At 45.6% G+C, this 15874-nt stretch overlaps 1 protein-coding gene across 1 annotated transcript; it reads left to right on the top strand.

Annotated features, from left to right (window-relative positions):
• Nucleotides 1-333: 333 nt before the first annotated feature.
• On the top strand, nt 334-9873 carry CPOX (coproporphyrinogen oxidase; the record flags this gene model as incomplete). The annotated part of the gene is made up of 7 exons (XM_082480099.1): nt 334-763; nt 888-1031; nt 1763-1873; nt 2815-2956; nt 5293-5511; nt 7301-7405; nt 9340-9873. 7 exons carry the CDS (start codon nt 334-336, stop codon nt 9425-9427), a joined length of 1239 nt encoding a protein of 412 aa, XP_082336225.1. The 3' UTR covers nt 9428-9873.
• Between the last annotated feature and the right edge of the window lie 6001 nt (nt 9874-15874).

Here is a 15874-nt window from a genome sequence, read left to right as displayed (position 1 = left end):
GAATTATTTGATACTGCTACGCAGAAACACTTTATGGGCGCAAGGACAGCAAACCCCCGGGCTGCGGATCCCGAGCGTTCCCTCCCGGCCGCAGCACCGACACGGAGCGGGCAGCCCGGCGCCAACCCAGCTCCGGGGGCGGACGGGCGGGTTACGGGACGCCCACACCCTTACACCGCCCCGCAGCACCCAGCCGAGACGGACCCTCCTATACAGGCACAGACATATATACACGTATATAAACACATATTTATATACGGCGCGGTGCAGCCCGGCCCCGCCCCGCCCCGGCCCCTGCTCCGCCCCGCCGGTAGTACGGCGCTGGTGTCCGTCATGGCGGCGGCCGTGCAGCTGCTCCGCGGGGTCGCCCGCGGCTCGCCAGCCCTCGCCCTCGCCGCCGCGGCGGGGCGGCGGGCGCTGGGCTCCGCACCGCCGGGGGCGGCGGCGGGCCGGGGGGGTCGTCGGGCCGCGCTGGCGGCGGCGGGGGCGCTGGGCGGGCTGGGGCTGGGTTTGTGGCGGCGGCAGCAGCAGGCCGCGATGGCGGCGTCCAAAGAGGATGAGGATGAGAAGGAGGAGGAGGAGTTGCGGCAGAGGTTCATGGCGCCGCCGGTGACCGGTCTGCGGGAGTTGCGGCGGCGGCGGCGGGAGCTGCGGAGCCGCATGGAGCTGCTCATCATGGAGACGCAGGGGGAGGTGTGCCGCGCCTTGGCCGCGCTGGACCCCGGTGCCTCCTTCGCCGTCGACACCTGGGAGAGGAAGGAAGGTACGGGACGGGACGGGACGGGGGGGCACGGGGGTCGCCCCGGGCTGGGGCACGCCGGGTTGGGGCACCCCGGGGGGCGGCGGCGGCGGCGGCCCCGGCGCGGGGGTGACCCTGGCGTTGGCAGGCGGGGGCGGCATCAGCTGCGTGCTGCAGGACGGCGAGGTCTTCGAGAAGGCGGGTGTGAACGTGTCCGTCGTGTCCGGGCTCCTGTCCGAGGAGGCAGCGCGGCAGATGCGAAGCAGAGGGAAGTCTCTGAAGGCCAAAGACGGTAAGGTGTGCGGCGGCGGGGAGGTGGGGTTGGGGAGCGGGGAGGCCGTCACCCTGGTGTCGCCATGCGGGTGCTCCGAAAGCGGGGTCTGGCCTTCGAGCAGAACGCAAGGGAGGCCGCAGTGGTCAACGCTCACGGGCAGATTTCATTTTGTGTCCTGGTGGTTTCTAAACCAGTGTGCCTGGCAGGTGGACTTCCACATCCCTAACAAGCAAGGTATTGGAGTGCTTCTCCCTCTGTCTTGCTGCTTTAGGCAATGTGCTGTAGGCACTGGGGTTGGTTCTCAGTAGCGATGCTGTAGCTCAACAGTGAAACAGTGCAGGAGTTACATACCAAAGCGTTGGAGGCAGAGAACCAAAAAGACCTGAAGGCTAAATGGGATTCAACCCACATTTGTGTAGCAGAGGGTAACTTTGAGGACTGGGGGTGGTGGAAAGCCTTATCAGTGCCTTATGGTTTAAGTGTTCTTCGTATGGTTTAAGTGGTCTTCATCTAGTGTGTGCTCTAACACATAATTGCATTTTAGGACAAATACCAAAAAAAGCACTTAGGTGCACAGAAGCATGTGGATGAGAAGTAAACTGCATGTTAATTAATAATTATGGTGACCCAACATAAGAAATTTTCATGTAGTGGAACCTAAAGAAAAATAGTGATGTTCCTTAAATGATTATCAATGAAGTTATTTGAAAAACCTAAGTTTTTTTTCTGCGCATCTTTTATTTATCTAGGAAAACTGCCTTTTTGCGCCATGGGCGTGAGCTCTGTTATCCATCCAAAAAACCCTCACGTTCCAACCATGCACTTCAACTACAGATACTTTGAAATCGAGGAAGCAGATGGTAAGGGCTATAATCCAGTGAAGTAGGTAGGAAGTGTGTGACTGTGTGAATGAGGTGTGAATGTGTGGCTAGGGTGAGAGGTGAAGAACCAGTCCAGGTTCGTTCCCAGCTGTGCCAAGAGTCTGTTGTGTAGCACTGGATCTCTTGACCTCTGGGCCTCTGTTTGTCCATTTGTAAAATCAGTGTGATGCATGGATCTGGTACAGTAAAGGTGTTTGCGGTTTACTTTTTGCAGCGTATGCCAGGGGCTTCAGACTTTAAGTGTAGAAGTTATAAATGAGTGTAAAACATATTCAAAGAAGCAAGTCTAGAATTTAGCAGAAGAAAGGTCTGTGAAGGACTGATAAGCATTGTGTTGAGGATGGAGCTTTGTCTCAGAAGCTGGGAGGACGTACTGTCAGAAACGTTGCTCTCTATGTGAACTATGCCTTTTTCCCTGGAGTTTCTGCAACTGGTCGCCAGCAGAAGCAGGACTGTAGGCGAGGTGGTCTCACGCTGAGAGCCTGTCTGTACCTCCTGACAGTGTACGTACTGTCACAAGCTCAAAGACAGTTTTCTTTCAATTATTTTGCCAGAGCATTATGGATCACTTCTAGTCAATTACTTCCCTGGATTTAATAATGACGTTCCCTTTCTTTGGCACACAGTAAAATGTTTCTGGATTCTTGAATAGGAGTTGCCAGGACATCTTGTGAAATTGCTCCAAAATAACGATCAAATGGTTTTCACTGCTTTGAAATGTATTTCATGTTTTCCTGAAGTCACCAGTCATTGCACTGCCTTGAACTCAAATTTTTCATGATTGATGTTTAGGAACATCATTGAATAATGACTTTGTGTTGTATTGTAAATGTAGTTGTTAGTTCTTGGTGAATCACTAGCAACATATTTCTGTTTGGAAGTTTAAAAGACAAATGTTGCTGCTTGCCTCTCTCCTATAGGAACTAAACAGTGGTGGTTTGGTGGTGGGACTGACCTCACTCCAACTTACCTGAATGAAGAAGATGCCGTTCATTTTCACAAGACTCTGAAAGAAGCCTGTGACAAGCACGATCTGAAGCTGTATCCCAAGTACAAGAAATGGTACGCTTGGGTTCCTTCTGTGGGAGCCGAAGGCGGCACTGGATATCGCCAGTTGTCTATTCTAGGAACAGTAGGTTCTGCTCTGCCTTTTGATAAATATCAGGAGACCCTAATGAAAATTAGCACATGTGTACTGGGACAAAATGTAGTCGAAAGCAATCTCTTATTTACAGAGGCCTGAGTTTTTCAAATAAGAGGGCTGACAGCAAGGATCATAAATCTACGGCATAAATAAAAACCAAGCTGACTGTACAAGACTTTGTAAGCTACAGACCTCACTAGGCAACTCAAAAATTCCTTTTAGCCTCTGGTATTAAACAAGACTTTTGCCCCATGGACTTGCACTAAATCTCCGTACAGTGAACTCATGGTTAATGTGCATGGCTTTAGTGTGAGCTCTTGGGCCAGTGCTGCAGTTCTGAAAACCCCACTCCAGTTTTGCTGCCTTCAGTTTGACCTTCATTACCTTTTTTTTTTTTATTTCCAGGTAGGTAAAAGAGCTTGTCCTTAATATAGAAGCTTCATAATTTTGATGGTGCTGTACTTTTTTTTCCAGTGACACATTCACTGAGGGTTCAACAACATATTCTCTAAAGATGCAAATTTTGAATGCTCTTCTTGAGCTGAGCAATACAGGTGATGGGATCCTTCACTGTCCAGTGGGGGCTTGCTGCTCTGTGCCTGATAATCCTATCTGCTACGAGCTGTGGTATCCAGGAAGGAGGGGTGACCCTTTTGTAAGCTACCAGGTCTTGTCTGAGGACAGGAGATAAAGTGGGTGTTGTAGCTTTTCTCCACTTAGGAGGAAAGCACATCTTACACAACCTTAAGACTACAGCCTTGTTCTGTGATGATTTTTCGCCATGGTAGTTCAGAGTGTCTGCCTTAATGGTCAGGTTGTTTGCAGTGTAAGTAGGCTAGCAATGCCAGCTGCAGGGGGTCGGAGAGAAGGATGCTGGTTCTTAGTCTGGGAGCAGCTCAGGGGAGGACTAATTGTATCCCATGGACAAAGGCAGTTTTCTCAGTCCCAGCATGAGTGTTTGCTGTTAAGCAGCAGCTGTGTAGGGCATGCAGTTCTGACTGCTGGAGCAGTCTGAATCTCCTCTGAGCTTTACTAATTAGCATTGCCCATTTTCCCACCTTTCTCAAACGTAAAAGCTCTTGTTACATTTACCACGCTGTCTTCCTGATCTAGCTTTAACACTTTTGTCAGGCTTGTTCTCTTTTGTGTTTCTGACTCAGCCTTTTTTCCTAACTCTTACTGCTGCTATAAAATGAAAAAAAAAAAAAGCTGATCATCCCAGTGAATAAAACAATGGCTTAGATTATTTGTTACATCTCCATGTCTCCCCTGCTGCAGCCATGCCATTTATATTGCTTGAAAACAGCAACTGTGAAGGGATACATGCACGGAAAACTAGTCCTAAAGGAAGGCAGGGTTTCCTTGCTGTCAATGGTTTCTGCTTCCCTTCCACTTCTCCCCGATGTGAATACTTGCAGGGCATGGCTGCCCAAGCAAGCAACTGTAAGCAAGATACAATGTGGATACAATGAATCAGCTAATTTATAGTAATTGCACAACTACACACTCCCAATAAATACAAAAGAGATTAACTGCCTTCCTATTGTAGGATAAGCTGCGCTTACTCCTTGATAAACTTGAACACGAGCCATAAGCAGCCACTGCTAGAATGGCTCCATCTTTCAAGTGTAACTGTTAAAAAGTCTCTTTCCAAGGAAGGCTGCCTGACTTCTGATTTTTCCTTAAGTGCCAGTGACTTTCTTATCTGGTCTTGGGTTTTTAGATTCTTTTAGTTTTGATGCACGAAATCAATTGTTTCACTAGAATGGCAAAAAGAATTAATAGATTCTCTTCCAAGTTTATTTTGAGTTCATCTGAAAGCTGTACAAATAATTTGGGATCTACATATAATTCTGGGAATGAAATCTAGAAAGAGCTCTTGGGTGAAGTTTTGAAATCAGGTGTCCCTCGTCCTCGTAGGTAAAGGATATGGATTGGATCGCTCCACGTGGAAGCATCTGCCATGGTGTTTGAGTGTTACCCGTGTTCAGTGACTGCAGTGATACGTAGCTTTGCAGAGACCGTTTAATCAGAGCTGCTACTGTAAGTGAACGCAGCAGAAGCGCTTTCCAGATGGTGCTGTATCATCCTGGTTCTTGGCAGTCAGTGGAACAGTGGGGCACCCAGCACTGCAGGAACTGACTTCTCATCAATATTTCACTAGTGCCTTCCTGTGCTGTGTAGCTCTTCAGAGTTCTGTTTGTTTCTTTGAATATTATGGACCATATTATTAATTGTCTGATACCTCTTCTAGGTGTGATGACTACTTCTATATCAAGCACCGTGGTGAGCGAAGAGGGATTGGAGGCATATTCTTTGATGACATGGACTCTCCGTCCAAGGAGGAAGTATTCCAGTTTGTGAAGAGTTGTGCCAAAGCTGTTGTGCCTTGTTACATTCCCATTGTGAAAAGGCACTGCCATGACTCCTTCACACCAGAGGAAAAGCTGTGGCAGCAGCTTCGGAGAGGACGGTGAGTACTGAAGGAGCAGAAGAATACATGGGAGGTGGATTAAGCTGATGAGAGAAAAATGAGCTAGTTCTTTATGGCTGCAGAATTTATGTCCTGTTGTGCATTTTATGTCCTGTTGTGGTGTGGGCTAAGTTTGCAAAAGTGCTCTAAAGCTTGCCAGAGAATTTCAACATTTTTGTGTACAGAACTGTTTTTTAAATCAAATGCTAGATTGCCGGGGAGGGTGCAAGGAAGGTACTAGCACACCCTCGTCCATATCCTCCACTCTCCCATGTTGCAGCGCAAAGCAACCCATACAAAATGCCAGAGTTTCTTTCCATCTCCTTCAAAAACCAAGAGAAGCTTGGTAACAGGCAAAGGGGGGTGTGTGTTTGGTGTCCTGAATCTTGCCCTCTCCTGCAGCCCAGTGATATAGGTAATAGGATAATAGGACTGCCTGGTGACATGAGGAGCATAAGGGTGAGGGAGTCACACTTCAGTAACGAAGCTAAACTCCAGAAAGTCATGCAATAACTGTATCCAAGAGTACTTTCAGCTTCTTACATACATATTTATTCCATCTGATTTTGGCATTGAAATAAGTACACAGTGAAGTCTTTGTAAAGGAACAAAGGTAGAGAGGGGTTTTGTTTTTCTGGCACGGTCCAAAGTCACTGTAGCTTAAAAGACTGGAGGATGCTTATTAGTGTGAACAACTGTTAATGCTGCAAAAACTGAATTACATTGGTAGATACAGCTGTTGTACTACTTTCTCTACATCCTTTGATGTGTAAGCGTATGGAGAAATGAGAATACATGTGCTTTGTGCAGAACTAGGAAGTCTCTAGTTTCTCCCTCTTGTGCAGAGAAATCTGTGAGCATGGCATAGAGCAGGGCACAAGCATTCAAGTTTAGATCACTGGTCTGCAGCAGTTACTGAAATAAGGATATATGCTTAATTTGGTGGGACTCTTCCTGGGAGCGTTGGGCTTTCGGGATCCAGTCTGTGGATGGGATTTAGCAAACCTGCTAAGGTTATAAGGGGGAATAGCTTCTTTAAGCTGCAGCCAGGACAAACTGATGAGGCCTGCTTATTTCCCTGCATCTGTTTGCATGTTATTGGGCTGGGCAAAGCTCCCCATTTCTGCAAATAGATAAGAGCTCCTCCCTTCCTGTACCTCTGTTAAGTACTAATACATCAGTACTGGTTATTAAGATAACCCCTGCTGAATTGTCACTGCTCTGTTCTTATGTTGGGGGCAGAAATCATCTATTCCAGCATATCTCAGGCAGCACTCTGAAGCTGTCTGACTTCTGCTTTCCAGATCTCCCCAAGAAGCAGAAAATCTTATTCTGACCTTGCTGCTTATGTGTCCTTCAGCATGGAGGACTGCACAGTAGTTTTTCCTGTGGTCATTTCCAGTTCCTTTAAGGCTCCTTTTAGTATCTGACACCACCACACAAGAGTACTAGCATAACAAAGCTAAACTTGGTGTCAAGCTTGCCAGCAGGGTTGAGGCTTAGGATAAATAAGCTAGTATGGCACCATGCAGAATACTCTCCTTGAATGGTTTTTCTGCTCTTGTCTGTTAGCTAAGGTCATTACTTCCTGTGCTTTGTGGAGTGGCAAGGTCACACTTGTATTCCTATGCAGAGGATGCAAGAGAAAAGTTGGCCCTAGGTGTTCATTCTGACACCTAACATAGCAGGAAGACAAGCTGGTTTTGTTTGGTGTCTGCTAGCTGAAGAAGGCACAAATAATTTCTGATAATAAACTTGTTTTTCTGTTGCATCTCTTCACTCCCCATAGGTACGTAGAGTTCAACTTGGTTTATGACAGAGGTACAAAGTTTGGCCTCCTAACACCAGGATCAAGAATTGAAAGCATTCTTATGTCTCTGCCACTGACTGCAAGGTAAGAGTCTAATTATGTGGGCTTGCAGGTAGGCACTGTTCTTGTTGAAATACTTTATAGGATTCAATCAAAGGTCTGTCCTGGTGTCCAGTCTCTTAACAGTGGTTAGTTCATGCCTGGCCAAATACATGGAGATGCTTCTCTGGTCTGCCACAGTTGCCCAGTTGCCAGTAATGTGTGGCCTAGATATTTTCTGATTTTAAAAAGTAGTATTTTTTGTGCTTAGTATCTCTTGATAGATTTCCCCTCCTCACTCCATGGGCTTTTTGATTAGTAGCTCTCTGAAACCATGTGAGCTTCTGGCAGTCCTGACAAGCCTGTGGCAAGGAGTTCCACAGTTTAACTGTGTGTTGTATGAAAAAGTGCCTCTTTGTTTTCTATTTGAACCTGATGACTTCATTTGACCTTTAAGGGAGTAATCAGATTTTCTTTCTGTTCATTTTCTCCATAATGGTTCTTATTTTACAGGCTTCTGTTTTTTTCATTGCCTGCTGTCCAGGCTGACAAGTCCCCCTCTTAGTCTTTGTACAGCAGCTGTTCCATACCTTTCATCACATCTGCCACTTTTCTCTAGGCTTAAGTTTTCTATGCCCTTTCTGAACTGGGGATAAGGAACAGACAACATAATCTACGTATATGTATCCAAGATGCAGGTGTGCTGCTGAATCATACAGTGGCATAACGATGTTTTAGTTCATTATTCCTTTCATAATCCTGCTATGCTGTTCGCTGGTTTTGACTGCTGCTAAGCATTGAGCTGGCTTTTTCACAGAAGTGTTATGATGCCAAGACCATTTTTGGGCAATAATAGTTAACTCAGTCTCTCAGCATGTATGTAACTTCTTTTCTGTGTGCATCACTTTAGATCAATCTACAGTGAATTTCACCTACCATTTTATCGCTCAGTTGCTTGGCTCAATATTAACTCTTTTCAACTGCCTTTTTATGTTAAAACCTATCTTACTTAATCTTGCAATATCAACAAACTGTCATTTACTGTTTATGCCCCTTTTTAGGTTGCTTTTAGATATGCTCAGTAGCACAGGCCTATCATTAATTTTGTAAGACCCCATTAGTGACCTCCCTCTACTAGGATAATTGACCTTTGCCTGCTACCCCGTAACTGTGAAGGCATTCCTGATCTCACCATATAGCTTCATCCTGCTGCCAACACCAAATGTGTCCCCTGCCTGGCGGCATAGCATGGTCCTACCTTTTAATTTCATTGCTGGGATCATCTGGTTTCACTTGTTTCCATCAATGTAAATAGCTTGCTTCACAGCATGAATGGGTCCTTTCTGGGGAAAAAAATGACAAAAGGTTGTATCCATCCATTTGTGACCGCTGATACTTTTCTTCCTCTGTCATACTCTTAATTCCTATTCAATAAAAAGTGGTTTCTCGTCAACTTTATTTTTAAAACCAAGATTCAATACGGACTTGTAGTACTTTCAGTCCAGCTTCTTGAAAAACTTGACCTGGGTGGCTGAAAATACTGTCAGGATCAAATGATAAAATTTGAAGCTGCCAATTTCCCTTAGGTCTCGCATCCTCACTTTCTCTTCTCTGTGTTCTTTTTTGGCACATCTTCCTTGTGATACTAGTGTGTCACAAGAGACTGCTAAAAGATGTTTGCAAATAAACTTGCATGGATTGTGGGGTAGAGAGCATTGCTTTTTCTTTTTTCTTTGTTCTTCCAGCCTTTCCAGAAGTTGGGAAAAAGATCGAGCTAACATTTCTCCTGTCTCTTCCAGTGTTGTTATTTGTTTTTACTGAATTTGATTTCTAGCTGTATCTGTCACCCGATCGGAGAATATCAACTGTGTATATAGCTTTGTATCCTCAGAAAAGTCAACTCAAGTCCAAACACAGCCTGGGGTGGGAAAGGTGGCAGTCAGCTGGACAGTCTGAGTGAGTTTCCCCTCTCCCTGCAGGTGGGAGTACATGCACACCCCTCCAGAGAGCTCGAAAGAAGCAGAAATTCTGGAGGTTCTGCGCAATCCCAAAGACTGGGTGCACTGACACGGATCGTGAACAAGATGGATTGCTTACAGTGAGCCATTATGAAAGAATAGGAACGCCTGCAAACAGCTCATTCAAACTGCTGTTGCATGGCGTTTTAGTATACCTATTTATACTCCTACCTGGTGCCTTAATAATGCTGTAGACTTGCTATGACTTGCAAATATGTGAACTCATTCTTTAAGATTGATCAGCTAATGTTATCAGCCCCTGTTGATGTTGCCTTGTGAAGGACTGGTTATTCCCTCACAGGACTCTATGCATGCTTAAGAACTTCCTCAACTGATTTGTTTGACTACAAAATGGTAAACTACTGTGAAGTGTTCTCCCAGTGGCATGAATGCACTATCTGTGCCTAAATAGCACTGCTTACTCTTAAAAAATGTTGGGATGTTTTAGAAATATTTTTTTAAAGAATAAAGGGAATATTTGATATGATTTTAAACCTTAAACTCTGCTTTCAGAAAGTTGTGAAAAAGGTGGTTTGTAACCATGTGTATTTTGATGCTATCCACACTGACTGTAGGGGGGAGGAAGTGTTTTAAGATGTGCTGCAGTAGTGTGACTCGACTGATCAGTAAATGGGAGATTCTGGGTTGGGGTCATGTCTAGCCTAGGGAGAGCCAAAGGCGGCTGGCTGTCAGTTTTGAGGAGGAACTCTCAGTGCTGCACATCTCAGCTGTGATCAAGGTACCATAGCTGCCCTGGCAATCATGGCTCCTTTGCCAGGGAGGTCGGGGGCAGATCAGGAAGCTCCTGGGTGTTGACCTGAGGTCCTCCAAAGACCGCTTCATGCTGCTCCTAGCCCTGAGTAGTCTGCCTCTTTTTTTCCCTGGCATGACCCTCATAGAAGACCCCCTGGGGAAAAAAGAAGGGGGGGGGGTCCCATTCTGCCCCAGAGGAAAGAAAAGGCATCTCCCCCCCATCAGGGAATCAAACCCCGGTCTCCCACGTGACAAATGGGGATACTAACCACTATACTAACGAGGAGTGAAGTGGTGTTGAGAGGGCTTCTTATCGTGAAGTACAATGTAATCTCTGGCAGGTTTCCAGCCTGTGTGTGGTGGCTGCCCCAGTGCCCATGCATGGTGGGGAAAGGTGCCCTGCTGGGTCAGCTTACACTCGCTGCCATCCCGTTGCCGAAGTCAAGCTTCCCCTTGGGGGCTACCGTATTCACTTTTGTGTTAAAACTTCCTCCTATAAAATAAAATATCGAAAAAAGCACATTCAGTAGAAGACAGCGATCTCTTTCACCTCCAAGGTGGAAAACGTTACTGGCCCGTACGGGGATCGAACCCGCGACCTTGGCGTTATTAGCACCACGCTCTAACCAACTGAGCTAACCGGCCCATCCGTGGGGGGAAGGCCTACGTGTACGGAGCTCAGGCCCTCCCACGGACACGCCGCGGGTGAAACCCCTGCCGACAGCTGCTCCCGCGGGCGCCACACCCGCAGCATTACCGCGCCCGCGGGGTCGTTTCCGGGAGGGAGCTGTGGCACAGCAGCACAGGCATTAGCTGGGTGACGGGAATTGCTAAAATGGAGACTTTTAAAGCTGTCGAGTTTTTTTGTGCGCGCGCGTTACCAGCGGTACGGAGCGAAGGCTCGGCAGCGCCGTATACGGATACGCACCTCCCGGCGGGCATGAGGAGGGGTGGAGGAGGCACAGCCCTACCAAAACGACCCCCTACGCTTCCCAAGCCGCGGGAACGCGCACAGCCGCCGCGGCTCCCAAACGCCTCCTTCCCTCATACCCGCGCCGCGGACGGGGCGCCGGCGGGAGGAGGAGCAGCAGGAGCACTGCCTGGGGGTAAAAGTCGACCTTCTCCCCGTCGGGGAATCGAACCCCGGTCTCCCGCGTGACAGGCGGGGATACTCACCACTATACTAACGAGGAGCGGGGTACTGGTAACTCCCCCCGCGCCGAGCCGCAAGCACCGCCTGCAGGAGCCCCTACTGCCTCCCCTCTCCCCCTCCGCCCGCCGTGGCGCGGGGAGGCGGGCGGTGAGACACCCCCCGGGCAAAGTAAAGGCTGGGGGGGTGGCGGAGTGCCCCTCCGCCAAACCAACGGCTGAGACCACGGTGGTGGTGTGGGGTGTGTGTTGTGAACCCCCAGGACAAGGCAGCAGGCAGGGCAGACGGGCTCGTTGCTTAAACCGCCGGTGAGCCCCGTCTTCTATTGTGCTGAAACCACCTGCTGTGCAGAGGTTCCCCAGCTGGAAGGTCAGTTACATCACTTGTAAAATCAAGGCATTATGTAAAAAAACCAACCAACCACCATGCAGAAAATGCGTAAAATTAAATACCTCTGAGCCCGTGAAAAGTTGTAAAGGAGGAGGACATTGTCGAATTCCAAGCCCTTTGCTTCACACGCTGTCGGTGTGGGTGCTAAGCGGAGCTCCTCGGCGGCCCTCTCCTTTGCCATTTCATTTGCCACCAGCACCACCCATCATAAAATATATTCATAAAAAGAACATATCAGGAAGCAAAGGAACGGTAACAGCTGCCCAGAGAAAGCATACCAGAATGTCACGGTAACACAAGAGGTTCCTCAAAACCAGGCAACATCTAACATGGACATTCCAGCATGTTCTGCAAAAAAAAAGAGGTGGCAAAGCTGCACTGAAAGACTGACAAATGCATGGTATGAGGAGACGGTCATAGATCCAGAGTGAGAAAATCTGGAGTTAGAAAGCAATAGGACAGGAGACACCTGATGCAACAAAGAGCAGAAAGACCCAGACATCCATTAAGAAGAAAGAGAAACCCCTGAAAAAAAAAAAAAAAGGCTTATAAGTTGAAAAAGTATAATCTATCAGTGAGATACAGGGGCTTAAAAAAAAAATAAATTGTGGGCAGCCCACAGAAAATAATTATTTAGTTAGCTACAGAGCTGGAAGAATCTGCAAAAAGCCACATACCCAAGGAAACCAAACATGACGTGCTCCAAATTCAGTAGGCGGTGTTTCCCTTTTGTAGCCCCTCAGCATCGTCGCTAGGGCACTAACACTGTGCGACTCCCCAGACTGCAGGTTTTTGTCCATCCAGGAGACCACTGTCCTCAGGAAGCCGATCAAAAGATTCTGGGAAATAGTACTACTGAAGCAAGACAACCACTCCAGATGCCAGATGAAGAGTACCTGTCATAAGCAGAATCTAGATTTTAAACTCCAGTCGGCTTCATGCTCTCTTGCAAACACACTTTTAAGGGATTTTGTTGAGTTTTGCCATCAAGAAACACCATAACAAAAAACACTATTCAGAGAAGAGAGAAATTGTAAGGTGTACTATGTTTCTGCTCTTGTGAGCAGACCTCGTCTCACTGTAAACTAGTTTCAGAATAATGAACTGGTTAAATTCAAAGCACAGAACAGCGTAGTTCTACACTTTTGCATCCTTTTGTCCTGTTGCTGACAGCCATTTGAACAGTTGGATTCATCACACTGAATTTTTGTGCATATTCCAGTGGTTATTGAGTGCAAAACGCAACAGTAAAAAAAATAAGTGAAAGCACATTGTTCCAGTAGTATCAGCTGCAGAAACAGGGAAGTGAAGGAAGGGTAAGAGAGAGCAAAAATTCTATGTTAGCATCAAAGATTTTTTTTTCCTCAACAATTAAGTTCTGTGGAGAGATGGGAAGCCACTGTACCTTTCAAAGACGAGATCAGTTTCAGAAACCCCTGAGCCATGTCTTCCTGCAATACATTTTTATGACGTGCTTAATTTTCAAACCTGCAGAAGGGGCTGAACTGTTGAAGGCCATCCAGGAGAGAATCTGTACCACCTGCGGCTCTCCTTCCATTTTGCCCTGCAAAACATACCCTCTTTACCATAGTACACTACACTGAAAACTGTAATAGTTCACAAGCTGATCTGCATGCAGCCTCACCCCTTCGCAGCCAAACCGTTGCTCGGGATTTTTAAGGTAGATGACTAAGAACAGTAATATTTTTAGCATGCAATTTTAATCAGATGCCCTGAGCTTGTCTGAGTCCTCACTGACATTTAAAAAATACAGCCATAAAATAATTCGTCCTCTTAAAAACAAAAACAACAACAACAACAAAAAAAAACACCTAAAAGCCTTACACAAACCAAAATGGTACCCACAAGCTTAAGGGATACTTGGATAATAGCAGATTTTGAACTATGTCCTAACAAATGCCTTTAAATGAAAACTTAAAGACTTAGCCTGACTTTCCCAAAACCTTTGAGGAATTTAAGTACATCAAAGACCAAACAAAATAGTAGCTTTGCCCCTCCCTTAGCGCAGAGCCAGACAGGTTTGGTCACCTTTTGGGGGACCAGGATTAACCTCAGACTTTTATCCGTAAAGCAGTGCCTCCAGCCTCTCCTAGATTTGCACTGAGCCTGGAAAACTCTCGAGGGCTTGCGCACCGAAAAAAAAAACTTGATCACAAAAGACATGCTGAGCTACCTGGGACACCAACCGAGGCGATTCCAACCACAGGAGGATCGGCATTAACAACCTAACCGAGAACTGATGGGATAACACCTTCTCCAGTGCAGCAGATTGCTCAGTAAAGAAAGAGCAACTGGGAATTTGCATGCCAGGAGCCAAGAGATGCAAGTGCAATGAAATGCAGGGCTTTCCAGCAATCTTATATGCCATATACACATAAAACCAGAAACATAATCTAAAAGCTTTGCTTTTTGCTGAGTTTGGCCTTCCTATGCAGTCTTTTGTTCCACCTGTGCTCATCCTCATCCTCATCTTCATCCTCACTTATTGGCACACAAGAAGAAATTTGGGCAATCACGCTTGATACATTAGTTTCCAGAATGGAAAATTACAAACAACAGACAAGTCAGAATCCTTTGAGAACTGACAGGCTATTATAAAAAAAAAAAAAAGCAGACTGTAAACCAGTTTATTACCTCAGTTCATGAAATTTTATGTTAGCACTGGGACAAATAAGATTTGTGCCTTTCTGCAAGACAGCAGGTCCTCTGCAAACTGCCTAGGGATTTCAGCAATAACTCAAAGCCTTTTTAAAATGCACTTTGAAGCTTGCCCATACTTTAAGAGTGTACATAGATTTTAGCCTTCATGTTTGGTCAGGAGAGGGTCTCTTGGCTTTAGTCTGACAGTCTGCGCTGCTACTCTTTTCTTTTACCACGTGCAGAGGTTAAAATTTTCCAAGCAATACAGGAGTTCTTGCTGCATATTGCCACAGAGATCAAAGAAGTCTAAAATAAAGCTAAGAGAATATAGAAAATTATGTGCTGTTTATAAAGAAATAACATTACTGAATTTAAGTGTCTTGGTTTTGCCACTGCATTTCTCCGTGAAAGCTTTTAATGACAACGTGTAATGACTTGATGTAGCTTTGGCATCAGAACAATTTTGAGCTGACTAGCTTTGAGGTCTGCCTTTTGTGTCATCCGACTTGCTCTGAGAAGATCCTAGGAAGTCAGATTCCTTATCTGTTTTAACGGGATCCACCGTATTCAGCCAGCATGAATTGAGGTATCTTCCAAAGGTGCTCTTCCCCTTTGCTGACAGTCTGCAAGGCTCAACCTCTATCTTAGCACACTGCCGTATTACTATACCTAATCTTTTTTTTTTTTTTAAGTTCTTCCTAATTTATTGATCACTTGGTCCTTTGAAAATACCATTTTCCAATAAAATTATGAAAAAAATATTTCAGCATTAAAAAAAAACGCTAGAAACACAGTTTGTATTGCTTCTACAATATATAGATACTGTGTGAATATAGTCCAAAATACATTTCTCTGTCTTTCAAGATGAGAAGGGTGCCTAGGGAGAGGTATATATTCTTTTTGCTTTCTGGAGTAAGAAATCAGTTAGCTAAGTAACTGTCTTCTCAAATGTTGCTTCAGGAACCTACAGGTGAAAGATGGTGACTCTCTGATGACAGGCATTTGTCTAAATACAATACTTAAAACTAATTTTTTGAAATACATGTCATCTTTTGCTTCCTCTAATGAGTGAAATTTAATACCTTTGACCTCTTCCCTTTTCCAGGAAAACCAACACAACCTAACTTTTTAATATCACATAGTCAGAAGAAGAACTTGGCCAGGGATGAGGAGGTAAAGGGTAAGCTGAACCTTACCTTTCCTCTCTCGATTATGGTACCTTGCAGATAAGTCATTGTGTGCATATAACTATTTTTCGTACTTCAGTTTAGCCAAGAACTCTTCTACCAGGTACCTATTTATGACTTTGCAATCTTTGGAGTCTTAAGGTTGTCTGTAAGTATAATTTTACATTATATTCTACATAAAAGTTTTGGGTTTTTAACTACAATTATTTACAGTCATAGGGAGTTTGTCCTTTCAGACAAACATATAGGTTTATAGGTTAGTTTTTGTCAACTACAGGAGTGATTTTTCATTTCCGTTGCAGTAATAGAATATAGAAAACTGTTAGAAATTTTGTAGCTGCTGCTGTAAATTGTG

The sequence above is a fragment of the Vanellus vanellus genome (assembly GCF_965231255.1).
Source record: "Vanellus vanellus genome assembly, chromosome: 1".
In the NCBI taxonomy this organism is placed as follows: Eukaryota; Metazoa; Chordata; class Aves; order Charadriiformes; family Charadriidae; genus Vanellus; species Vanellus vanellus.
The sequence above is the reverse complement of the archived record's forward strand: the minus strand, read 5'-3'. Positions and strand labels throughout refer to the sequence as shown.